At 37.6% G+C, this 25,895-nt stretch overlaps 2 protein-coding genes across 2 annotated transcripts; both read right to left on the bottom strand.

Annotated features, from left to right (window-relative positions):
• Window positions 1-560: 560 nt before the first annotated feature.
• LOC114855149 (inter-alpha-trypsin inhibitor heavy chain H4-like) lies at window positions 561-10,461 on the bottom strand. Its single transcript, XM_029150045.3, has 28 exons — window positions 10,344-10,461; window positions 9,619-9,779; window positions 9,420-9,524; window positions 9,112-9,274; window positions 8,913-9,023; window positions 8,474-8,602; window positions 8,146-8,262; window positions 7,824-7,992; window positions 7,627-7,737; window positions 7,186-7,367; window positions 6,915-7,094; window positions 6,716-6,837; window positions 6,392-6,540; window positions 6,283-6,303; window positions 5,853-5,873; window positions 5,321-5,356; window positions 4,945-4,977; window positions 4,590-4,610; window positions 4,490-4,510; window positions 4,322-4,354; window positions 3,479-3,496; window positions 3,184-3,222; window positions 2,629-2,673; window positions 2,089-2,196; window positions 1,748-1,913; window positions 1,429-1,577; window positions 1,248-1,332; window positions 561-1,158 (listed from the first exon to the last, which is right to left on the bottom strand). The coding sequence occupies exons 1-28, from the start codon at window positions 10,413-10,415 to the stop codon at window positions 1,047-1,049; spliced, it is 2,679 nt and encodes an 892-aa protein (XP_029005878.1). The 5' UTR covers window positions 10,416-10,461; the 3' UTR covers window positions 561-1,046.
• A 1,759-nt stretch (window positions 10,462-12,220) lies between these two features.
• On the bottom strand, window positions 12,221-25,512 carry LOC114855145 (inter-alpha-trypsin inhibitor heavy chain H3-like). The gene is made up of 31 exons (XM_029150005.2): window positions 25,430-25,512; window positions 24,607-24,767; window positions 24,408-24,512; window positions 24,100-24,262; window positions 23,902-24,012; window positions 23,466-23,594; window positions 23,209-23,325; window positions 22,882-23,050; window positions 22,679-22,789; window positions 22,249-22,430; window positions 21,978-22,157; window positions 21,779-21,900; window positions 21,434-21,582; window positions 21,325-21,345; window positions 21,091-21,111; window positions 20,910-20,930; window positions 20,677-20,697; window positions 20,181-20,216; window positions 17,494-17,514; window positions 17,273-17,296; window positions 16,669-16,695; window positions 16,411-16,428; window positions 16,097-16,135; window positions 15,091-15,129; window positions 14,456-14,500; window positions 13,987-14,031; window positions 13,410-13,517; window positions 13,070-13,235; window positions 12,751-12,899; window positions 12,563-12,647; window positions 12,221-12,440 (listed from the first exon to the last, which is right to left on the bottom strand). Exons 1-31 carry the CDS (start codon window positions 25,499-25,501, stop codon window positions 12,335-12,337), a joined length of 2,763 nt encoding a protein of 920 aa, XP_029005838.1. The 5' UTR covers window positions 25,502-25,512; the 3' UTR covers window positions 12,221-12,334.
• Window positions 25,513-25,895: the final 383 nt, after the last annotated feature.

The following is a 25,895-nucleotide window of genomic DNA, read 5'->3' as shown; positions in this document are numbered from 1 at the left end:
TGTTAGTTTGTAGATTACAATATGCTTTTGCTGTTGTTTTAACTGCTAAATAAACAGAAAATGAAGCAGAGCAAGCAGAACCTACAGTACAGGAACCAGCTCCAACTGTAGTACTGTTCATGCAAATGCAGCAAACACTGACCCAAACTTTTTTTACTCATTAACAGTCTACTTACTGCTTCTTTGGGTCCCATCTCACTGACATGTTTGTCACTAAAGTTTTTAAAGCCAATTAAATATGTAAGTTTAAGACGATCAATGTTCATTAGCTTTCAGTGCTTCACTGCTTTTTTCCTTCTAATCGAAATCTTGTTAAGTGAGTCTGCATTTCTCAGTTAAAGTTGCGCAACAGTAAAATGATCCAGGAGACCAAGACACTCTGCAGAGATGAACCAGCAATCCAGTATTGGGGGAATGGACAGCACTGGCTCTACAAAGGAACCACAGACATGGTCACCTGCTGTGTGTCTGTGTATGTGCGTACCAGAGTATTAATAATTATAGCACAGTCAAAGACAGAAGTCCTCATAAAATGAAGAATTTAGAACAGGACACACATGAAGACAAGAAGTAAAACACACATTTTAATCATTTGTCAACCATCAAATGTGATGCAATCACTGAATACATTTTCTGATTCATGCGCAGGTAGACATTACCCAAAATTCCATCCACTCTATTATCTGAGGGCTGTCCTAAAACCAGCCAGAGAAACTTGTTATTATACACCTGATCAGTTAAGATGATCGTGTGTGTCTCCAGTGGCAGTTTTAAGGAGGATGCTGATTATTTTGAAGCCCTCATAAGTGTACAATAAACCTAATCGCAACCATGGGCCACAAAATTGTTTTTCCTTCATTGGGCAGAGATACAGATTTACTGTGGGACTAAGAAATTCAGACCCATATCATCGCAATGCAGTATTACACAATAAGTTGCTAGAGATGGGACTGGATAATGAGTAAAAGCATGGAAGCTTTAAAAAGAAAATTACTGACCCCTGTTGGGCTAGTGAGGAAGTTTCAGGCAAAGTTTCTGCCGGACGATTAATTTGCAACAGTAAAATCATCCAGGCGTCTCTGCAGAGCGGACTCAGCAGACATGAACCAGCAGTCCAGTGTTGGGGCAGCAGAAATACTGTAGTCAACAGCACTGGATCTGCAAAGGAACCACAGACATGGTCAAGATTGTGTATTTGTAAATTAGACTTAATTTTAAATTTACACCAAATAGTGTCCAAACTGTACCTGGTGACAGCAATGTCCTGATCTCTGATCTTCAGCTTTGTGGAGGGACTTTGCTGCACCTCCTCATAAGCTGCTGGCTTTAGGGCTGGACACAAAACAAAAAGCAGGGAATATTTTAATTATTTCTCAAACCTCATATGGATGCAAACATTGACTCATTTTCTGATTCATTCAAACAAACCTAAAATTCCATCAATACTGTTGTCTGACGGTTTCTGTCTTAAAACCGGCCAGAGGAACTTGTTACCATCCACCTCATGAATTAAGACGACCATGCGAGTGTCTCTAATGGCAACATCAAATTCCTTGTCTCGTCCGATAGCAGTTATGCTAAAGAAAAAAATACAAAGCGTGTTTTAAAGCATGTTTGTCTCTCAGACATTTCCAGACGTCATATCAAACTACTGAGAAAGCAGGTGGTTGTAGACTTAAAGTGAGTAAAGTTGGTGCTTTTCCACAGTATATCTACTACCACTACAGGTATTCTTTATTCTACTCACTCAGTTGAGACAAGGTTCTGTCCAGTGTAATGCATAACTCCTTGAACCTGTTGCTTAATGAGGCCGTCAGGGCACAGCTCAACAACCTGGCTATTCTTTAAGTGGATGACGATTAGTTTAAATCCTGTATTTGGTGGTGAATCCAGGAGACCAATCACAGACAGCTCTGGTGCAAATGGAAACAGATGTTCATCAGCAGCACACTTGAAACAGGGGAATGATATGACAATATGATACAAACAAAATTTTCAAAAAAAATTTTCCTTTTCCTTTTTTGTATTTTCTTGTATGTGTTTCTTGCATCATCTGGGATATAGAATGGGTAAAATAACGTTACTGACCCTCACTGGGATGGTGAAGTAGTTTAAGGCGAGTGTCTCCAGGGACGTCAAAGCAGAGTGGAAGAGACTGATCCTCAGTTTTAATCAAAAACCTGTGCAAAACAGGAACTATAGACACAGAGTAGATTAAAACCTTTGTACAAAATGAACTTGTTTGATGAGGACCAACACTGGCTTCCCTCCAATACGTAATTACACATACTTTAAATGCAGTGAAGAAAAGTTTGCTGCAAAAATGAAATGATCACAATCAAAATGGGGGAAAAGAATCAGAAAAATCAGAATCGTCTCAAACCTTAAACAATGGATCTTTAGTTTTTAGTAAACTACTAAATGTGGGTGTCAGGATGAGCAAATCTAAAGCAATTGAACACGTGAACCGTGTGACCCTAATAGTTTAATTTGTACAGAAATTCATAGTCTAGTGTATGAACGCACACACACACACACACACACACACACACACACACACACACACACACACACACACACACACACACACACACACACACACACACACACAGTTATGAAATACTGTACCAGTAGCTACTGTGCCATGGGGAGAAGCAGAACCAGCAGTGATATCTGTATAAAGAGAAATTAGAATGGCAGTTCCTTAAATGTACGACAAAGTCCTGAATGTATCTACTGCTACTATTTTAATCCTCCCTATTAACAGTACTAGACAAAACAGTTAATGTGAATGTCAGGATGAAGGTGGATACTAAAAGATATGTTGAATGTCTTGAAGACGGTCATTGTAATTAGTTAAAAACTTTCACTCACTCATTCTGACAGTGTACTGTAAAAGTTACCGTACGATGTGAGTATCAAATCAATAATTTTGCATATTATTTAAAAAAATTTAACAGCACTTTCATTCATATCCTCCTAAGGGTCACGCAGTGCTGGAGTTCTTCTCATGTGTCATTTCAGTGGGTTTTTTCTTCCTATTGTAATTGTTTTCAAAGCAGGTCCCTGAGAGACACTGGGAAAGGCCCCTGTGACCCTTATTTTATTTAAAGACATTGATGAAGTCATGGCTGCTAAATTCTAATTGCATATGTGCTAAAATATTCTAATGTACTATACAACCTGAAGATGAATATATTCTCATTTGACCGTCAGTCCAGTCTGTAGGAAAAAACAAAACAAAATGAAAATGAGCAAAACTTCAAGGGATACTGGAGCAGTACAGCATTGAGCTAAGTGTGGTTTCTTGTTTCAAACACTGGAGTAAGTCATGGAAGCCTTAGTGTAGCCACATATCAGACAGATACAGAAAGTGTACTAGAAAGAAAACAACTAAATGGAAGAAAGTCACAGTTGAAAATTGAAAACATTTCTAACATTGTTGTAATAAGTCATTAGGTTTTATTGTTTAACGTACCGCATGTGATTATTTGAACTGTAAAATGAAAAAGAAAAAGAAAGCAAAACAAATAAGAAGGCAGTTGCTGTGTAGACATCAACATAAAATATTCAAAAGTACTGGGTATCAATTTTCACATATCTTACATCGACACTGTACTATACAGTACTTCTACACATTATTCTGATAGTTATTTATATTTTATTTATAAATATTTATGTTGAGCCTTTTTAAAAGTCCTTTCATTTGTAAAATTTAATTTCATTTTACTGTGCAACCTAGACCATAATCTGGTGCAACAGAGTATCTGTGGATGTCTGTGAGATAAAACAAAACAAAAAGAACAGCTATTGTATAAATAAAGGGGTACTGGAGCAGTACAGCATTTAGCTAAGTTTCAAACACTGGAGTAATTATTGGAAGCCTTAGTGTAGCCACATAAAAAGTAAGAAAACAAGTGAAATGTAAACATTGTTGTCATCAGTCATTAGGTTTTGTTGTATGTCTTTCGTCTGCATGGACACAAAAGGTGGGAATATAAAGTAATTACACGTTTAAATATACATCCATCCACCTTCTAGCACTTATTCCCATGCAGGGTCACAGGTGGTGCTGGAGCCTATCCCAGCTGTCTTTGGGCGAGAGGCATTGAGTGAATGTGTTTGATCCACATGCAACACTTTCATGTAGCTATTTCTTATTGTACGGTGGACCCCAAAGAATGGTCTGACTAAATCAACTGGTCTTCAACAATTCTCAACACAAAATCAAAATGCCAGAAAACACTTGTTACAGCTCTGCTGGGTAATGGCTGAAGGCACTAGACATGGCATAGCCAATGATGTGACATGAGAGACTTACACGAGTCATCGTAATCGTTGTAGTCATTGCGGGCTGAAACATGAACAAACATTACAGTAGACACTGACTCATAATGATATTTAAAAACAACAACAAAACAATAAACTATATATTAATACAAATTGTATTTATACATATATAACAATTTGATTTGCTTCAGTAACAAACCTAGAAAGTGATGCATCCCTCCTGTTAAAAGCAAAACACAGGAAACATGGTAACTTGGACAGGAACTTTTTACCTTTTCAAAAGGAGAGCAATGCAATACCTGAAATGGGCTGCTTCTTGCCTGTTGAAAGAAAACAGATGAAGATAAACTTTTTAGATTTTATATTCTCTTAATGTTTCTCACATTTGTACTGCTGCAGGTTTTTCACCTTCTTTGGTTTATGCAGCACATCAGAGTTTTCTCCCTGTGCAGGTATCTTGACTACAGTATTTGTACTGATGTTACTGTTAATGATTTCAGTTATGTTCTTGTAAATAGGGACTTAATATGGCCTTTGCATTTAAGATGGTACAGTATCAACCAGGAAACATTAGGACATATGGTGTACCTTGATATCTGCCAATAAAAATAGTTACTGTATATAAAAAGAGTATTAAAAGAAAAAATACATTACCTCTTCTTCCATCACTACCAGTAACACTTTTTCCTAAAAAATATACTGTAGGTAAATGCTCAAACAATTCTAAAGGCTGTAAAATGTAGTGTTCTACACATTTAATAAGAAATTTAATTAAAAAAGAGCATAAACTTGTTGTTGTAGGGCATATCATTTTCTCTGAGCGACATACAGTTGTGTTGCAAAACATCAATGTGAAATATATTTATTTACTTGACTGTTCGTACAGTTAGTGATTTAAGTTATGTTCTTGTGAATAGGGACTTAATATGGTCTTTGCTACATTTAAGTTGGTATCCACTAGGGAACATTAGGACATATAGTGTAGTTACTGTACATAAAAACAATATTAAAAGAGATAACAGTACTGTACCTATTTTTCCAGCACTACCAGCACCAGCGACAATTCCTAAAAAAAAAAATTGTACATAAATGCTAAAACAATTCTAAATGCTGTAAAAGAAATTTGATAAAAATTTGATAGGAAAAAAAGAGCATGAACATGTTATTGTAGTGCATATAATTTTCTTTGAGCTACATACAGTTGTGTTGCAAAACATCAATATGAAAAAAATGTTTGTACCTTTTTTATTTACAGTACCATAACAACATATTTTATTAAAAATGCTTTAGTCCAGACAATTTTTAGCTAAATTTTGCCAAATGTTATAGTTTAGAGAGACTCTGTGAAGTTGCAGCTGTAAAACAGAAAAATTATTAACAATAAATTAGAAAAAAGTTTGACTGTCTTGAAGTCTTATTGTAAATAAGCCGTGCATTTTCAAGTGATTAGTGGACTTTCAGTTCGCAATAATGGACTTGTGCATACATTTATATATAAAATACATATAATATACATAATAAATAATTTTATATTATCATGTTAGAGCAGAGCAATTTAATACCTGGATTAGGCTGCATCTGGCCTGTTAAAAGAAAACACATGAACATCAACTTTTTAGAGCGTTAAGCCAATTTCAGCTTTTACTGGATGACAGTAGGGGTTACCTTTAGGACATGTACTGTACTGTACACATCTGTTCTGTTTCAAAATGAAACTATATGAGCATTAAAGAAAGTTTACTTATCAAACCTAAAATGTGTGAAGTCACAACTGTAAAACAGAAAAAAATAATAACACTATATTAAGACAAAGTTTGACTTTACTGTCTTGGAGTCTAATGGTAAATAAACTGCTCGCAAATTAAAACTTTTTTCATAGTACATCTTCAAGTGATTAATGGACTTTCAGTTTGTAATACAGTAATTGTCAATACATTTATTTATAAAATACATCGTTTTATATTACGATGTTCGAGCAGAGCAATGCAATACCTGGATTAGGCTGCACCTGGCCTGTTAAAAGAAAAGAGATGAAGATAAACTTTTTAGATTTTGTATTCTCTTAATATTTCTCACATTTGCACTGCTGCAGGTTTTTCACCTTCTTTGGGTTTATGCAGCACATCAGAGTTTTCTCCCTCAGGCTTGGTGACCACCATAGATGTGAGTGAGGTCACAAAGCTGTACTTCAGTGACAGCTTCAAGGCCTCTTCCCTCATTCGATCCTTCTCAGGCCCAGACAACTGCAGCCTAATTTATGATTATTAATATTAACACGCAACAATATTTTCATACAATAAACATTTTTTAAGACACTGCAATACAAGCTAAAACTTCAAATCTGACAGAGAAATATATAGGACTGCAGCTTTTAATAATTCATTGATTACAGACAACAGAAGAAAATGGCCAACAGCACACTCACGCCTTGTCCAGGAGTTGTTTGACTGTGAGGTAGGCCCAAACCCTCTGAAGGCGGCTGTCAGACACTGTGTCAGTCGATTCCACAGTGGGATTAGTGTCAGAAAACCTCACACTGCCTGTTCCCTGTTGTGGCCCACAGTCATGTCATTAAAGCTGTTTCACATTATTACACGTAGTGTGCAACTTAAATGAATTCTTACTGAAATGGCTATAACTTCTGGAGTGAAGGTCTCAATGTCATTGTCAGTGATCTGACCAGCCACCACAATCTCAGAGCCATTATAATACTGTGTGAAGTGAGTCTGGGTCAGATTGGTGCCTCCTGTGTACATCATGGTTACATTGGTCAACAGAGGAGTGGCCACCTCTTCATAGAAACCCTGTGAATGGACAGTGCAGGAATCTTGATTCTCCCCACGTCCAACAGTCCTCAGTAATAATAACATGAAGGAGCCAAGTCTTTCTAAATACCTTCAGCTGTAAGTCAGCATCAGAGTCCTCATAGATCCGTCGTGCTACACCGTTGTTCTGCAGTGACATTTTCTCAAGGAATTCAAAATTGACGTCAAAACCAAAACCAAGACAGTAGAGAGGAAATTTGCCTGCAATGGCCTTTCGGACATTGGACTGTATTGTTTCAAGGTTTCTCTCCCCTGTAGTAACAAATATGTTTATTTAAACAATCACCAGAAAAAGACAGTGAACAAATGTCACATCATGTCACAAAGTGGTAGATTTTGGTGGGTTAAAACTCATCGTTAATTTCTGAATGAAATGTGGATTATGTTACATTTTTTAATTTCAAAACTGATAATCACCGCACTTTAAAAGAAAAACCCAATGAAATACATGTAAATAAGTTATTTATGGTCTCATTAGGGAGACCATAGTATATGTGTATTTAGTCCTAACCTGAGGTGGGGTCTCCATCAGTCAGAAGTATAAGGATCGATGCTGAACCTTCTCTGGGATGTGCCTTCAGAATACGAGCTCCTTCCAGCACTGCTGCATTAATGTCCGTGTCTACAATAAAGTAAAAAAAACATTAAGTCTTTGCTGTTCTGCTTGTTAACATCATACTAAATATATACTTATTGAAACACACTCACATCCACTGGCTGGAATATTTTGTGCAAAAGTCTTGGCACTGTTCACGTTTGTCTTGGTGGCCTGAACAAGTTCTCTCTTCCAGTGAAAAATGTCACCATCAAAAGTGATGAGACCGAAAAAATCATCTTCATTCAGATCGTTCAAAATATGGATTAATGCTGTCCTGGTCTGAGAAAAGAAGAATCACTCACACGTCAGGGCTTCAACTCAGGTTTAAAAACCCATAGTTGTTTCTTCATGTGCTTAACAAAATTCATTGCAACCGTCTCACTAAGCTAAAATTCCTGCCGTGCCTCAGTGACAGTATGTAACAAACTGTACCTGTTGTATTTTTCTGCCACTCATGGAGCCACTTTGATCAATAACAAAGACAACATTCTTTGTTATCCGTGGAAGACTGGACGGAGCAAAGTGGTGGACAAAGTATCCACCTGATGCCTTAAAAAAAAAAAAAAAAAAAAAAAAAAAAAATATATATATATATATATATATATATATATATATATATATATATATATATATATATATATATATATATATATATATATATATAGTTTGTTGTGAATAAGTAGTTAGTTAGATACTTTATATATTATTGTTTTTTATAATGCATTAAATAAACATAACACTGCACTATTTCTTTATGTACCTTAATGTCTCCAACTGAAATGTCCCTGTTGACATCATAAACAATAACCAGATCTCCATTCATACCCTGCTCTCCACAGCTGTCACATGTCTTCTGTTGGCTTTCAGTTGGGTAGAAGTACACCCATGCCTACAAACAAGAGGATCCCAGAAAACAGCATGAACTGAAAGGGACAAACTGAAGCTTGGACCTGGAGGCTGTTTCATCTCTGTTATGATATTGTAGCAGCCCAGGGGGGTTATTCCCACCCTGAGTTGCTAAGGCCTATAGGAAAAATAACAGTTTTTGTGTTTGTAGAGTTATAGTTCAAGTGATGTCACGCAACAGTAAAAGTACAGTACATCATGATTAAAAAAAATGATGCATTGACTGCACAGTAAACTGGATGAAACAAACTAATAAATATACTGTAAGGATTTGCCATCACTTCCTGCTGTACCTGTTTGTCTGTCAGTGTTTTGGTGATGGCATTAGCCAGAGCTTTGGTGCTTAGTCCACCTTTAACCTCCAGGAAACTGATGCCAGCCTTTTCATCAATGTACACATCAACCTGGAAGAAAAACTCGTTAGAACCACTCATGAATCAATATGTAATGACCCCAACCCTCCCTGCATGACCACTACATGATGAGACCTACCTTGAAGTCGCTGACAGGCTGCATCGGCCGAGCATGGATTTGCAGTTCGTACTTGCCGTGTCTGCGTTTCAGCAGTTCCTCATACGTGAGTTCAAAGGTCACCTTTTGGTGAGCGGCCACAGTCACTGACGTCTTAAATTCCTCCAGGGTCCTCCCTACAGAGCTGCAATACAGAGCACCATCACAGCACTGGAGCACAGGTTCTCACCCTCTTCTTTAGATTGTGCTACTGCATGTTACACTGAGGCCCCACTGTGAGAGGTTCAAGTAACAGACAGGACCTGTAGGCAGTAAAGTGGCCCATGTACCTGACGAGCCCAGCGCTTTGCCCACGGGATACAGCTGCAGTGTACTGCTGCTGAGCCTGTTCCTTGGTTTTCACAACACCATCGTACACCTGGCCGTCCATAAACCTGAAGAAATGATGGTGAACAACAGTCCTGACTGTCCCCTGATTTGTTACTCTTTTATTGTTCACGTGTAAACCTATGTAAATATTTCACACACATTCTGAATTTACTGATGAAGGCATTCTTGGGAATCCGCACTTGGAATTCTACTTCCTTGGATTCGTTCATTCGATTGGCCACGCGGCTTGTGATGACTGTTGTAGCATAACGACTGATCACTGTGGAGTTGATGTGAAAGCTGTAGATGTCCCAGTCATCCTAGGAAAATACAGGAGGGTAGTAAATAAAGAATACTGATCTTTTGACCAAGATCATATGTTGATAGAATTCCAACCCTAGAAAGAACTGGTAGTTTTTTTTCCCCATAGCTTTGTGCATGTGCTTAAATAGCGTTTACATCATCTCTAGGCACAGTCCTTTGTCCACCAAAGGGCCTAACCTGTAAGTGTAGCTGGGTGATAAATTTGTGTTTTCTAACCAACAGTCAACTGCATCACAATGTTTACACCAGTTATTTAGTTATCGATAATGAACTTTGCTATTTGTCGCAAAGATTCACCAACAGATTCAACATTAGATTATGTTTTCACAATCAGACTAATACATCTTCAAGCACAAACACAATTTTTTTCTCTTTTTAAAAGGTCACAACTCAAACAACACCCTGCAATGAGCAGCAAACTAACATTTTATTGTACAGAAGGTTTTATATGCAAACCTTTGTATTGACACAAAGCTAATCTACATTATTCTTACCATGGATGTCTTTCTCCTGTAAAATACTGTATTTACAGTGTAGTTGCTCAGCTTTTATGAACTTACTTTATTTGGTAATGAGGTCACCAAAGTCAGAAACAGAGCAAAGAGGGTGGTTTGTATCAGAGCTCTCCCCATGATGGCTCCTGTCAGAGTGCAACCGTGCCTCCAGTTTGTCTTGTATCAACCTCCACCCACTCAACCAACCACCCACCCACCCACACACACACACACACACACACACACACACACACACACACACACACACACACACACACACACACACACACACGCACAGAACAGCTACAGTAAGCGCTGGCCATGGATCTCTGGTGCTCTCATTTTTTTTCAAGGGACTGAACACTGGCAGGGCTGGTTGGACCAGGTACTGGGCTACACACACACACACACACACACACACACACACACACACACACACACACACACACACACACACACACACACTGAAACAAGCCTACAATATGCAGTGATTGGAAGGCAATCACTTTTACATCTTATGAAATACTGTACCAGTAGCTGCTGTGGCAAGGAGAGGCAGTTGACTCAAATGTACGAACAAGATTTTGATAAAATTATGATACAAATTCGTCCTCTTTGGCAGAAAATCCACACTATCCAAAGTTCACAACTATTTACTCACAACTGGCATCTCATTGGTTCCCTGACTTCTGGGGTTGAGCGTCCCGGTGTCATTCCACTCCCACATCAACAATAGTTATTTATCCCGTACCACCACCCACACACTATTTTGATAAACTAAAAAAGCCTACAATATGCAGTGATTGGAAGGCAATCACTTTTACATCTTATGAAATACTGTACCAGTAGCTGCTGTGGCAAGGAGATAGGCAGTTGACTCAAATGTACGAACAAGATTTTTCCTTTTTTCAATATTGGAATTGTTCTCACACATGCTGGAACTGCAGCTCTAACCAGCAATGTTGCAAATAACTGCATTAGTTCCCAATAAGTACAGTAAGTTCTGCCCAGATCATCCAAAATCACCTCTATTCACCTTTTCAATCCAGCTTCCACTCTAAAACATTTAATACAAAATATTATTATTCATTATGGAAAAAATAAATAATTTATATATTTAATATTTATATGATTTGTCTGTATAACACAATGTTTCTCTATATATAAGTATAATATTATACATATTTAATGTCATTAATAGACAACCTGTACAGTATGTTATTTGTGTTTGTGCTTCCCTTTCATCCCCTTTTTGTCTGTTTGTGTTGAGTGCAGTCAAACTACAGTAGGAAAGAGATTTTCCTCTGGGATTGATAAAGTTTTTTTAAAGCTTAAGTTTTTTAGTTATAAAATTATGATACAAATTCGTCCTCTTTGGCAGAAGATCCACACTATTCAAAGTTCACAACTATTTACTCACAACTGGCATCTCATTGGTTCCATGTCTCCAGGGGTTAAGAGTCTCGGTGTCACTCCACTCCCACATAAACATTAATCATTTATCCTGTACCGCCTCCATCTTTTTACCAGCCCTGTTACCTTTTCCTACAGTATATTGACTTATACTGTAGGCCTCCCCAACAAGTCACTCTATAAGCTCCAGCCTTTGTACCCCATCCAGCAGCATCTCTGACAGCACCTAGTTAAAATTAAAGTAAAATTCAAACTCCTCATGTACAACCCATTAATAAGGACAGGAGCAGGTTTGGCCGGTCCTCCTTTGTTTTCTACTTATGTCCAGATTCTGTCAACGCAGTCATGATTTTCAGTTTCCCAGAAGAGGCCTTTGTTGACATTTCTTGTTTTACATATACAGAATATATACTGTACTTTGCTATAACTCATATGTAAAAAACATCTTCATACAGTATATATTATTAAAATATTATTCCAAATAAATGTAGAGACTGACACATCCTATGCATCTAGGATGAATATTGAGTTTCAGACAAGCAAAGGTTTGGAATATGGTTTATTCATATGTTATTGTCGTCTATAGTGAATGGATTATTTCTCCTTAAAAAATTATATTTCTGGTGATTCTACGTGGAGACGCATTAAACATTGAAATCATCCAGGCTTCTCTGCAGAGCGGACTCAGCAGACATGAACCAGCAGTCCAGTGTTGAGGCAGCAGAAATACTGTAGTCAACAGCACTGGATCTGCAAATGAACCACAGAAATGGTCATGTTTTTGTAGAAGGAGCTTCTTTATACTAATGTTCACTTTTAAATAACTATTCATTTTTTGATCTAATACTAAAGGGTATGAGACCAAACTGTACCTGGTGACACCAATCTCCTGATCTCTGATCTTCAGCTTTGTGGAGGGACTTTGCTGCACCTCCTCATAAACTGCTGGCTTTAGAACTGGACACATAATATAAGAGGAAAAGTAGAGAATACTTGAATGATTGTTCAAACCTCATATGGATGCAAACATTGACTCATTTTCTGATTCATTCAAACAAACCTAAAATTCCATCAATGCTGTTGTCTGACGGCTTCTGTCTTAAAACCGGCCAGAGGAACTTGTTACCATCCACCTCATGAATTAAGACGACCATGCGAGTGTCTCCAATGGCAACATCAAATTCCTTGTCTCGTCCGATAGCAGTTATGCTAAAGAAAAAAATACAAAGCGTGTTTTATAGCATGTTTGTCTCTCAGACATTTCCAGACGTCACATCAAACTACTGAGAAAGCAGGTGGTTGTAGACGTAAAGTGAGTGAAGTTGGTGCTTTTCCACAGTATATCTACTACCACTACAGGTATTCTTTATTCTACTCACTCAGTTGAGACAAGGTTCTGTCCAGTGTAATGCATAACTCCTTGAACCTGTTGCTTAATGAGGCCGTCAGGGCACAGCTCAACAACCTGGCTATTCTTAAAGTGGATGACAATTAGTTTGAATCCTGTATTTGGTGGTGAATCCAGGAGACCAATCACAGACAGCTCTGGTGCAAATGAAAACAGATGTTCATCAGCAGCACACTTGAAACCGGGGGAATGATATGACAATATGATACGAACAAAATTTTCCAAATTCTTTCCTTTTCCTTTTTTGTATTTTCTTGTATGTATTTCTTGCATTATCTGGGATATAGAATGGGTAAAATAACGTTACTGACCCTCACTGGGATGGTGAAGTAGTTTAAGGCGAGTGTCTCCAGGGACGTCAAAGCAGAGTGGAAGAGACTGATTCTCAGTTTTAATCAAAAACCTGTGCAAAACAGGAACTATAGACACAGAGTAGATTAAAACCTTTGTACAGAATGAACTTGTTTGATGAGGACCAACACTGGCTTCCCTCCAATACGTAATTACACATACTTTAAATGCAGTGAAGAAAGGTTTGCTGCAAAAATGAAATGATCACAATCAAAATGGGAAAAAAAAATCAGAAAAATCACAATTGCCTCAAACCTTAAACAATGGATCTTTAGTTTTTAGTAAATGCACACCTTTTACCCACACCAGCAAAAAACAGTCAAATAATAAATAAACTACTAAATGTGGGTGTCAGGATGAGCAAATCTAAAGCAATTAAACATGTGAACCCTGTAACCCTTATAGTTTAATTTGTACAGAAATTCATAGTCTAGTGTATGAACGCACACACACACACACACACACACACACACACACACACACACACACACACACACACACACACACACACACACACAAAGTTATGAAATACTGTACCAGTAGCTACTGTGCCATGGGGAGAAGCAGGACCAGCAGTAATATCTGTATAAGGAGAAATTAGAATGGCAGTACCTTAAATATACGACAAAGTACTGAATGTATCTACTACTACTATTTGAATCCTCCCTTTTAACAGTGAAACTAAACTAGAATTAGTTGATGTGGATGTCAGGATGAATAAATCCAAAGCTAATGAACATGTGCATTTGTTAATGCATGTTGCAGAAAGATCAATTTCCTATATAATTATCAATATAATATATTGATAATTATATATATATAAATAAATAAACTACTAAATGTGGGTGTCAGGATGAGCAAATCTAAAGCAATTGAACATGTGAACCCTGTAACCCTTATAGTTTAATTTTTACAGAAATTCCTAATCTAGTGTATGAACACACACACACACACACACACACACACACTCACACACACACAAAGTTGTATGTATGAAATACTGTACCAGTAGCTACTGTGCCATGGGGAGAAGCAGGACTAGCAGTAATATCTGTATAGGCAGAAATTAGAATGGCAGTTCCTTAAATGTACGACAAAGTACTGAATGTATCTACTACTACTATTTTAATCCTCCCTTTTAACAGTGAAACTAAACTAGAATTAGTTGATGTGGATGTCAGGATGAATAAATCCAAAGCTAATGAACATGTGCATTTGTCAATGCATGTTGCAGAAAGATCAATTTTCTTTCTAATTCACTGGAAGGTGGATACTAAGAGATATGTTAGCTTGAAGATGGTCATTATATTTAGTTAAAAATTTTCACTCACTCATTCTGACAGTGTACTGTAAAAGTTACCGTACGATGTGAGTATCAAATCAATAATTCTGTATATTGTTTAAAAAGATTTGACAGCACTTTCATTCATATCCTCCTAAGGGTCACGTAGTGCTGGAGTTCTTCTCATTTGTCATTTGAGTGGTTTTTTTTTTCCTACTGTACTTGTTTTCAAAGCAGGTCCCTGAGAGACACTGGGAAAGGCCCCTGTGACCCTTATTTTATTTAAAGACATTGATGAAGTCATGGCTGCTAAAATCTAATTGCATATGTGCTTAAAAGGTTCTAATGTACTATACAACCTGAAGATGGATATGTTCTTATATGACCTCCAATCCAGTCTGTAGGAAAAAACAAAACAAAAGAACAGCTACTGCATGAATAAAGCAACACTTCAAGGGATACAGGAGCAGTACAGCATTTAGTTAAGTGTGGTTTCTTGTTTCAAACATTGGAGTAATTATTGGAAGCCTTAGTGTAGCCACATAAAAAGTAAGAAAACAAGTGAAAAAATGTAAACATAGTTGTAATCAGTCATTGGGTTTTGTTGTTTTTTTCCGTCTGCATGGACACAAAAGGTGGGAATATAAAGTAATTACACGTTTAAATATACATCCATCCACCTTCTAGCACTTATTCCCATGCAGGGTCACAGGTGGTGCTGGAGCCTATCCCAGCTGTCTTTGGGCGAGAGGCAGGGTACATTGAGTGAATGTGTTTGATCCAGATGCAACACTTTCATGTAGCTATTTCTTATTGAACGGTGGACCCCAAAGAATGGTCTGACTAAATCAACTGGTCTTCAGTTGACGTGGATGTCAGGATGAATAAATCTAAAGCTAATGAACATGTGCATTTGTCAATGCATGTTGCAGAAAGATCTGTTTCCTTTCTAATTCACTGGAAGGTGGATACTAAGAGATATGTTAGCTTGAAGACCCATCCATCCATCCATTTTCTAAACTGCTTACTCCCTAGTGCGGGGCCACGAGGGTGCTGGAGCCTAACCCAACTCACTCATTTTGACAATGTACTGTGTGTGTCAAATCAATAATTCTGCATGTTGTTTAAAAAAATTTAACAGCACTTTCATTCATATCCTCCTAAGGGTCACGCAGTGCTGGAGTTCTTCTCATGTGTCATTTCAGCGGGTTATTTCTTCCTATTGTAATTGTTTTCAAAGCAGGACCCTGAGAGACACTGGGAAAGGCCCCTGTGACCCTTATTTTATTTAAAGACATTGATGAAGTCATGGCTGCTAAATTCTAATTGCATATGTGCTAAAAATATTCTAATGTACTATACAACCTGAAGATGAATATACTCTCATTTCACCGTCAATCCAGTCTGTAGGAAAAAACAAAACAAAATGAAAAGGCATTGTATGAATAAAGCAAAACTTCAAGGGATACTGGAGCAGTACAGCATTGAGCTAAGTGTGGTTTCTCGTTTCAAACACTGGAGTAAGTCATGAAAGCCTTAGTATAGCCACATATTAGACAAATACTATACAGAAAGTGTACTAGAAAGAAAACAACTGAATGGAAGAAAGTCTGAGATGAAAATTGAACACATTTCTAACATTGTTGTAATAAGTCATTAGCTTTTATTGTTTAACGTACCGTATGTGATCTTATGAACTGTGAAATGAAAAAGAAAAGAAAACAAATAAGAAGGCAGTTGCTGTGTAGACATCAACATAAAACATTCAAAAGTACTGGGTATCAATTTTCAGATATCTTACATTTACACTGTACTATACAGTACTCCTACACATTATTCCGATAGTCAAAAATAAACACAAGCTTTTATATGTAAATGTTAATGTTGAGTTAATAGTCCTTTCATTTATAAAATTTAATTTAATTTTACTGTACAACCTGGTCCAGCAGAGTATCTGAGGATGTCTGTAAGATAAAACAAAACAAACAAACAGCTATTATATGAATTAACCAAAACTTCAAGGGATACTGGAGCAGTACAACATTTAGTTAAGTGTGGTTTCTTGTTTCAAACACTGGAGTAATTAATGGAAACCTTAGTGTAGCCACATAAAAAGTAAAAAAACAAGTGAAAAATATGTTAACATAGTTGTAATCAGTCATTAGGTTTTGTTGTTTTTTTCCGTCTGCATGGACACAAAAGGTGGGAATATAAAGTAATTACACGTTTAAATATACATCCATCCACCTTCTAGCACTTATTCCCATGCAGGGTCACAGGTGGTGCTGGAGCCTATCCCAGCTGTCTTTGGGCGAGAGGCAGGCTACATTGAGTGAATGTGTTTGATCCAGATGCAACACTTTCATGTAGCTATTTCTTATTGAACGGTGGACCCCAAACAATGTTCTGACTAAATCAACTGGTCTTCAACAATTCTCAACACAAATTCAAAATGCCAGAAAACACTTGTTGCAGCTCTGCTGGGTAATGGCTGAAGGCACTAGACATGGCATAGCCAATGATGTGACATGAGAGACTTACACGAGTCATCGTAGTGAGCGCGGGCTGAAACATGAACAAACATTACAGTAGACACTGACTCATAATGATATTTAAAAACAACAACAAAACAATAACAGTTTGTTTGCTTCAGTAATAAACCTAGTAAGTGATGCATCTTTCCTGTTAAAAGCAAAACACAGGAAAGATGAACTTTTTAGCTTTTGAAATTCTCATTTTTTTAGAGGAGAGCAATGCAATACCTTGATTCTTCTGCTTCTTGCCTGTTAAAAAAAAACAGATGAAGATAAACTTTTTAGATTTTATATTCTCTTAACGTTTCTCACATTTGTACTGCTGCAGGTTTTTCACCTTCTTTGGGTTTATGCAGCACATCAGAGTTTTCTCCCTGTGCAGGTATCTTGACTAAAGTATTTGTACTGATGTTACTGTTAATGATTTCAGTTATGTTCTTGTAAATAGGGACTTAATATGGCCTTTGCTAAACATTTAAGATGGTACAGTATCAACCAGGAAACATTAGGACATATGGTGTACAGATGGAGCGGCAAATTTTCGTTGCCTCGTTGCTGCAGGATTTCACACTGATCTTGTCATGACATTAGCATGACTTAGGTACCATTCCACCAAGCCCCCCTACACCAGTCATGACCCCCCCACTGTGATGTACTTAATGCGTGGCTGCCTTGTTAACGCCCCCTAAACCTTTTTTAAGAAATGACCTGCAATTGCACATTCATGCACCAGGTGGAGCAGTGATGTGTAATCCAGGCCCACAGGCAGATTAGAAGTGAACAGAAATGAGCGTCTTAAATGTAAAGTAGTTTAAAACTGAATATAAAGTTATTTATGTCTAAGCAAGTAGAAAATTACAGGTGTTATGAATACAACGCCCTTTAGTCAAACATTCAGTCAACATCCACATGGATATTTTATTTGTTTTAATTATACTGTATTGTATGTATTACTGTATTGTAATGTTTAGCTCTAAATTTACTGGCATTTTTTGATAACTGACAAAGACCAAAAGCTTCCTTAGTCTGAGGGAAGTTCCATATTCTCCTCAAGTTTGGCTTCACTTCACACTTGCAAAGAACTGGCTCGTTACGTGAACAAAAGACACAAAAGTGAGTAGGTGTGATGAACCCTCCCCCAAGAAGGACACCAGACTGAAAGAGTTGACATGACTCAACTTCCACACAACTTCACCTGAGCCATGAAAACCAGATATATTGGTAAACTGCTTAAAAAAATTCTTCATGGATCCATAACTTTAAAGGTTCCACTCAAATAAAGGCACTGTTAACATAATGCTGTATGAAGGAATTTAGTTACTGTTCATACAGTAGGTCTCCCTCAGAGGACCAACAGCCTAGTGGTTAAGGCACAGAAGCTCCCAGCTAGAGACTCCTGGTGTAAACGTGCCTCTGGTGTCTTTTGTTTACCACACAAATTCAAGTGACACAAAATACAGAGATCTGCATACATATGTGTTATGAGTTATGCCAGCTGATATTCTTTCAGTTCTGTGTCATTTCAGTCACCTTTTACTGCCAAATGTCACCACAATCGGCTGATTGTGACTGCTCAATAATTTTCAAGTTAACTTTTCTTAAAGCAGAAACATTACCAAAAGTGCAGGAACCTTCAGTCTGAGTAAAGTTAGGCACTATCCTCTATTTACAATAGGCTTCACTTATCACCTGTAAAGAACTGGCTCATCAGTTGAACAAAGGACTGTGAGAAGGTGTGAAGACCATGTCCCCATGAAGGACATATAATGTAGAAGCTCCTTGAGAAACATTTCTGCTCTAAAAGAATGTAGTGACCCAACTTTCAGACAACTTGGTTTAGAAAATGGTCAAATGAACTGGACGTTTATAAAATCTGTAAATAAAACTTGTTAAAAAAGTGTTAAGTCTATGGCTTTAGGATATAAAAGTTTCTTATTTTAAACCACCAACTAACAAAAACAGTTTATTTAAAAACTGGGTGAGAAGTTGTGTGCTTTAACCACTAGGCTCTTATAAGTGATGGATGGATGAAGTAGTTCACAAATGTATCTAGTTACATCACATCAGGTAACAGCACTGCAGGACTCTGGTGCTTTGGGGAGAAGGGGTGGTGTGAAACCAGTCTAACTGGTGCTGTGGATGGTCGTTCTGTCTGAAAAGAGGCACTCTATTGTTATGTTCATCTAAGCTTGATTAGAACATTGAAATGTTCTTTTTTAAATTTAAAACAGCTCCTGAAGCAGGCAGACTGACACACACTACATTCAAGTGAATAAGAATAATATATAGAATGAGAATTTAATAATTTCATTGGGTACTTTTGTGAAGTCCAACTCAACCTAATACAGCCAAGAACTGATAAACCTCAAGAAGGTAGTTTGGCAGCTGTGGCAGCGTGAGCTGCCGATGCTTATCTATGATTAAAAAAAAGTTAGTACAACATTCAATTCTGAAATGAAGTCAACTTTTCGAGTTTTCTCAACTTTTTAGTTGACTATTTAGACACACTATTGTGTGTCTGTCTGTTTGTCTGTCTGCCCTAGCAAACAGTGTAGAACTGACGTTATCAGATCTATGTCCTGTTCTCAGAACTGTGCCTATACTTGCTGTTTGACCCTAACTCTACGGGTCAGATACTAAAGCTCCACCTTTTGGTTTTACCCTGGAATCGCGTCTTTGGTGCTAAAATGGGGGTGGCCTCATTAACATTTTTAACACCTTCCCCAGACAGACCAAGGAGGGGGGCTGCTGACAGTCGGCTGATGAGGGTGTGATAAGTGTGTGATCAGCGTCAGAAGAGTGACTGACAGTCGACTGAAATCAGCGAAAATGAACCGCTCCATCTGTACCTTGATATCTGTAAATAAAAATAGTTACTTTATATAAAAAGAGTATTAAAAGAAAAAATACAGTACCTCTTCTTCCATCACTACCAGCACGAGCACTACTTCCTGAAAAAAGAATACTGTACGTAAATGCTAAAACATTTCTAAAGGCTGTAAAATCTAGTGTTCTATACATTTAATAAGAAATTTAATAAAAAAAAGAGAGCATACACATGTTGTAGTGCATATCATTTTCTCTGAGCTACATACAGTTGTGTTGCAAAAAATCTATTATTATTATTATTATTTTTTGTTTTTTTATTTACAGTACCATAATGTCACATTTTCTTGAAAATATTTTAGTCCAAACAGCTATTAGTAAAATTTTTGGCAAATGTTCTAGTTTAGAGAGAGTCTACCAAACTGCTTTAGGAGCGTGAAGCCAATTTCAGCTTTTACTGGATGACAATAGGATACACATTTAGGACATGCACTGTACACATTCGTTCTGTTTTAAAATGAAACTATATGAGCATTAACGACAGTTTAATTTAATTTTCCTCTCACAAGTGTGTCTCTACCAAACCTGAATTACGTGAAGTTGCAACTGTAAAACAGAAAAAAATATTAACAATAAATTAGAACAAAGTTTGACTTTACTGTGTTGTAGTCTAATTGTAATAAGCTGTGCATCTTCAAGTGATTAATGGACTTTCAGTTTGCAATACTGTACTTGTGCATACATTTATATATAAAATACATATAATATACATAATAAATCATTTAATATTATCATGTTAGAGCAGAGCAATGCAATACCTGGATTAGGCTGCATCTGGCCTATAAAAAGAAAACACATGAACATTAACTTTTTAGAGCATGAAGTCAATTTCAGCTTTTACTGTGACAGTAGGGTTCACCTTTAGGACATGTACTGTATACATTTGTTCTGTTTCAAAATTAAATTATATGAGCATCAAACAAAGTTTACTTATCAAACCTGAAATACGTGAAGTCGCAACTGTAAAACAAAAAAATAACACTATATTAGGACAAAGTTTGACTTTACTGTCTTGTAGTCTAATTGTAAATAAACTGCTCGCAAATTAAAACTTTTTTCACATGTACATCTTTAAGTGATAAATGGACTTTCAGTTTGTAATAATTATCAATACATTTATATATAAAATACATCATTTTATATAAATGATGTTTGAGCAGAGCAATGTAATACCTGGATTAGGCTGCACCTGGCCTGTTAAAAGAAAACAGTTGAAGATAAACTTTTTAGATTTTGTATTCTCCTAATGTTTCTCACATTTGCACTGCTGCAAATTTTTCACCTTCCTTGGGTTTATGCAGCACATCAGAGTTTTCTCCCTCAGGCTTGGTGACCACCATAGATGTGAGTGAGGTCACAAAGCTGTACTTCAGTGACAGCTTCAAGGCCTCTTCCCTCATTCGATCCTTCTCAGGCCCAGACAACTGCAGCCTAAGTTATGATTATGATTATTAACACGCAACAATATGAACATTTTTTAAGACACTGCAATACAAAACTATCAGCTAAGACTTTAAATGATAAATATTATATTTTCTTATAATTTTAGGATTACAAATGAGGATTGCAGCTTTTAATAATCATTTAATTACAGACTACAGAAGAAAATGGCCAACAGCACACTCACGCCTTGTCCAGGAGTTGTTTGACTGTGAGGTAGGCCCAAACCCTCTGAAGGCGGCTGTCAGACACTGTGTCAGTCGATTCCACAGTGGGATTAGTGTCAGAAAACCTCACACTGCCTGTTCCCTGTTGTGGCCCACAGTCATGTCATCAAAGCTGTTTGACATTATTACACATAGTGTGCAACTTAAATGAATTCTTACTGAAATGGCTATAACTTCTGGAGTGAAGGTCTCGATGTCATTGTCAGTGATCTGACCAGCCACCACAATCTCAGAGCCATTATAATACTGTGTGAAGTGAGTCTGGGTCAGATTGGTGCCTCCTGTGTACATCATGGTTACATTGGTCAACAGAGGAGTGGCCACCTCTTCATAGAAACCCTGTTAATGGACAGTGCAGGAATCTTGATTCTCCCCATGTCCAACAGTCCTCAGTAATAATAACATGAAGGAGCCAAGTCTTTCTAAATACCTTCAGCTGTAAGTCAGCATCAGAGTCCTCATAGATCCGTCGTGCTACACCGTTGTTCTGCAGTGACATCTTCTCAAGGAATTCAAAATTGACGTCAAAACCAAAACCAAGACAGTAGAGAGGAAATTTGCCTGCAACGGCCTTTTGGACATTGGACTGTATTGTTTCAAGGTTTCTCTCCCCTGTAGTAACAAAAGACGTTTATTTAAACAATCACCAGAAAAAGACAGTGAACAAATGTCACATCATGTCACAAAGTGGATTTTGGTGGGTTAAAACTCATTGTTAAATTTTGAATGAAATGTGGATTATGTTACATTTTTTAATTTCAAAACACCACAATCTAAAAAAACCCAATGAAATACATGTAAATAAGTTATTTATGGTCTCATTAGGGCATAGTATTCATGCATGTGTATTTAGTCCTAACCTGAGGTTGGGTCTCCATCAGTCAGAAGTATAAGGATTGATGCTGAACCTTCTCTGGGATGTGCCTTCAGAATACGAGCTCCTTCCAGCACTGCTGCATTAATGTCTGTGTCTACAATAAAGTAAAAAAAACATTAAGTCTTTGCTGTTCTGCTTGTTAACATCATACTAAATATATATTAAATATATACTAAACACACTCACATCCACTGGCTGGAATATTTTGTGCAAAAGTCTTGGCACTGTTCACGTTTGTCTTGGTGGCCTGAACAAGTTCTCTCTTCCAGTGAAAAATGTTACCATCAAAAGTGATGAGACCAAAAAAGTCATCTTCATTCAAATCGTTCAAAATATGGATTAATGCTGTCCTGGTCTGAGAAAAGAAGAATCACTGACACGTCAGGGCTTCAACTCAAGTTTAAAAACCCACGAGGTAATTATTTCTTCATGTGCTTAACAAAATTCATTGCAACCGTCTCACTAAGCTAAAATTCCTGCTGTGCCTCAGTGACAGTATGTAACAAACTGTACCTGTTGTATTTTTCTGCCGTGCATGGAGCCACTTTGATCAATAACAAAGACAACATTCTTTGTTATCCGTGGAAGACTGGACGGAGCAAAGTGGTGAACAAAATATCCACCTGATGTCTTAAAAAAAGGTATAAATTAATATTTGTCGAAAAGGTTTGTTAATAAAGAAGTAGTTAGTTAGTAGTTAGTTTCCTTAGATACTTTATATTCTGTATCATTGGTTTTCATGTAATAAACAAAAAAAACACTTTATGTACCTTAATGTCACCAACTGAAATGTCCCTGTTGACATCATAAACAATAACCAGATCTCCATTCATACCCTGCTCTCCACAGCTGTCACATGTCTTCTGTTGGCTTTCAGTTGGGTAGAAGTACACCCACGCCTACAAACAAGAGGATGCCAGAAAACAGCATGAACTGAAAGGGACAAACTGAAGCTTGGACCTGGAGGCTGTTTCATCTGTTATGATATTGTAGCAGCCCAGGGGGGTTATTCCCACCCTGAGCCGCTAAGGCCTATAGAAAAAATAACAGTTTTTGTGTTTGTAGAGTTATAGTTCAAGTAATGTCACTCAAATGTAAAAGTACAGTACATCATGATTAAAAAAATGATGCATTGACTGCACAGTAAACTGGATGAAACGCACTAATAAACATACTGTAAGGATTTGCCATCACTTCCTGCTGTACCTGTTTGTCTGTCAGTGTTTTGGTGATGGCATTAGCCAGAGCTTTGGTGCTTAGTCCACCTTTAACCTCCAGGAAACTGATGCCAGCCTTTTCATCAATGTACACATCAACCTGGAAGGGAAATACTTAAAACCACTCATCAATCCATATGTAATGACCCCAACCCTCCCTGCATGACCACTACATGATGAGACCTACCTTGAAGTCGCTGACAGGCTGCATCGGCCGAGCATGGATTTGCAGTTCGTACTTGCCGTGCCTGCGTTTCAGCAGTTCCTCATACGTGAGTTCAAAGGTCACCTTTTTGTGAGCAGCCACAGTCACTGACGTCTTAAATTCCTCCAGGGTCCTCCCTACAGAGCTGCAATACAGAGCACCATCACAGCACTGGAGCACAGGTTCTCACCCTCTTCTTTAGATTGTGCTACTGCATGTTACACTGAGGCCCCACTGTGAGAGGTTCAAGTAACAGACAGGACCTGTAGGCAGTAAAGTGGCCCATGTACCTGACGAGCCCAGCGCTTTGCCCACGGGATACAGCTGCAGTGTACTGCTGCTGAGCCTGTTCCTTGGTTTTCACAACACCATCGTACACCTGGCCGTCCATAAACCTGAAGAAATGATGGTGAACAACAGTCCTGACTGTCCCCTGATTTGTTACTCTTTCATTGTTCATGTGTAAACCTATGTAAATATTTCACACACATTCTGAATTTACTGATGAAGGCATTCTTGGGAATCCGCACTTGGAATTCTACTTCCTTGGATTTGTTCATTCGATTGGCCACGCGGCTTGTGATGACTGTTGTAGCGTAACGACTGGTCACTGTGGAGTTGATGTGAAAGCTGTAGATGTCCCAGTCTTCCTAGGAAAATACAGGAGGGTAGTAAATGAAGAATACTGATCTTTTGACCAAGATCATATGTTCATAGAATTCTAACCCCAGAAAGAACTGGTAGTTTATTTTTCCCATTGCTTTGTGCATGAGCTTAAATACCATTTACATCTACTCTAGGCACAGTCCTTTGTCCACCAAAGGGACTAACCTTTACAGGAGTAAAGTGAAGTGTAGCTGGGTGATAACTGTGTGGTCTCTAACCAACATCCCTCAGGCTGAAGAAGCTACCTGAACATATGGTGAAATGTTTTAACTCTAGGAGTAAGAAGTCAATGACTCAACTCACCTGGATCACAGTGTTTGCACCAGCTATTTACTGTAGTTATTGATTATGTCTACAGAACTCTGCTTTTTGTCCCTAACAAGATTCAACAACAAATTCAACATCAGAATTTGTTTTAGACTAATGCACTTTCAAGCACAAAAACATGGTTTTGTCTTTTCAAAAGGTTACGACTGAAACTACATCCTGCAATGTGCTGCAAACAAAGGTTTTATTATACATGCAAAAAAACTGAACTGCTTTGTTTTATATTATCACAAAGCTAATCTACATTATTCTAACCATAGTTGTCCTTCTCCTGTAAAATACTGAAGTTACTGTAGTTACTCAGCTTTTATGAACTTACTTTATTTGGTAATGAGGTGACCAAAGTCAGAAACAGAGCAAAGAGGGTGGTTTGCATCAGAGCTCTCCCCATGATGGCTCCTGTCAGAGTGCAACCGTGCCTCCTGTTTGTCTTGTATCAACCTCCACCCACTCAACCCCCCCCCCCCCCCACACACACACACACACACACACACACACACAGAACAGCTACAGTAAGCGCTGGCCATGGATCTCTGGTGCTCTCATTGTCTTTTTTTTAAGGGACTGAACACAGGCAGGGCTGGTTGGACCAGGGACTAGGCTACTGGTAATCGATAAATAATCATTGAAATATATAGACCTAATTTTCACCCTTCTTTTATTTTCTTTATAAAATAAACACCATGCATTTAATTAGTGATAAAACTATGACACAAACCCTTTTTTACTGGCACAAAATCTATATCATCCAAAGTACACAACTATTACCTCACAACTGGCATCCC

The sequence above is a fragment of the Betta splendens genome, chromosome 5, assembly GCF_900634795.4.
Source record: "Betta splendens chromosome 5, fBetSpl5.4, whole genome shotgun sequence".
Lineage (NCBI taxonomy): Eukaryota > Metazoa > Chordata > Actinopteri > Anabantiformes > Osphronemidae > Betta > Betta splendens.
The sequence above is the reverse complement of the archived record's forward strand: the minus strand, read 5'-3'. Positions and strand labels throughout refer to the sequence as shown.

What these genes read in the sequence shown, in the direction of transcription:
- LOC114855145 (XM_029150005.2), bottom strand. Translation starts at nt 25,501, where the DNA reads ATGGGGAGAGCTCTGATGCAAACCACCCTCTTTGCTCTGTTTCTGACT. An exon ending in CAAAGCGCTGGGCTCGTCAG is followed by an intron (nt 24,263 to 24,407) that starts GTACATGGGCCA and finishes TCTGTATTGCAG; the next exon opens with CTCTGTAGGGAGGACCCTGG. An exon ending in ACTTCACCATCCCAGTGAGG is followed by an intron (nt 13,236 to 13,409) that starts GTCAGTAACGTT and finishes CATTTGCACCAG; the next exon opens with AGCTGTCTGTGATTGGTCTC.
- LOC114855149 (XM_029150045.3), bottom strand. Translation starts at nt 10,415, where the DNA reads ATGGGGAGAGCTCTGATACAAACCACCCTCTTTGCTCTGTTTCTGACT. An exon ending in CCAGATGCAGCCTAATCCAG is followed by an intron (nt 5,357 to 5,852) that starts GTATTAAATTGC and finishes TTTTTTTTTTAG; the next exon opens with GAATTGTCGCTGGTGCTGGT. An exon ending in CCATGGCACAGTAGCTACTG is followed by an intron (nt 2,197 to 2,628) that starts GTACAGTATTTC and finishes CTGTGTCTATAG; the next exon opens with TTCCTGTTTTGCACAGGTTT.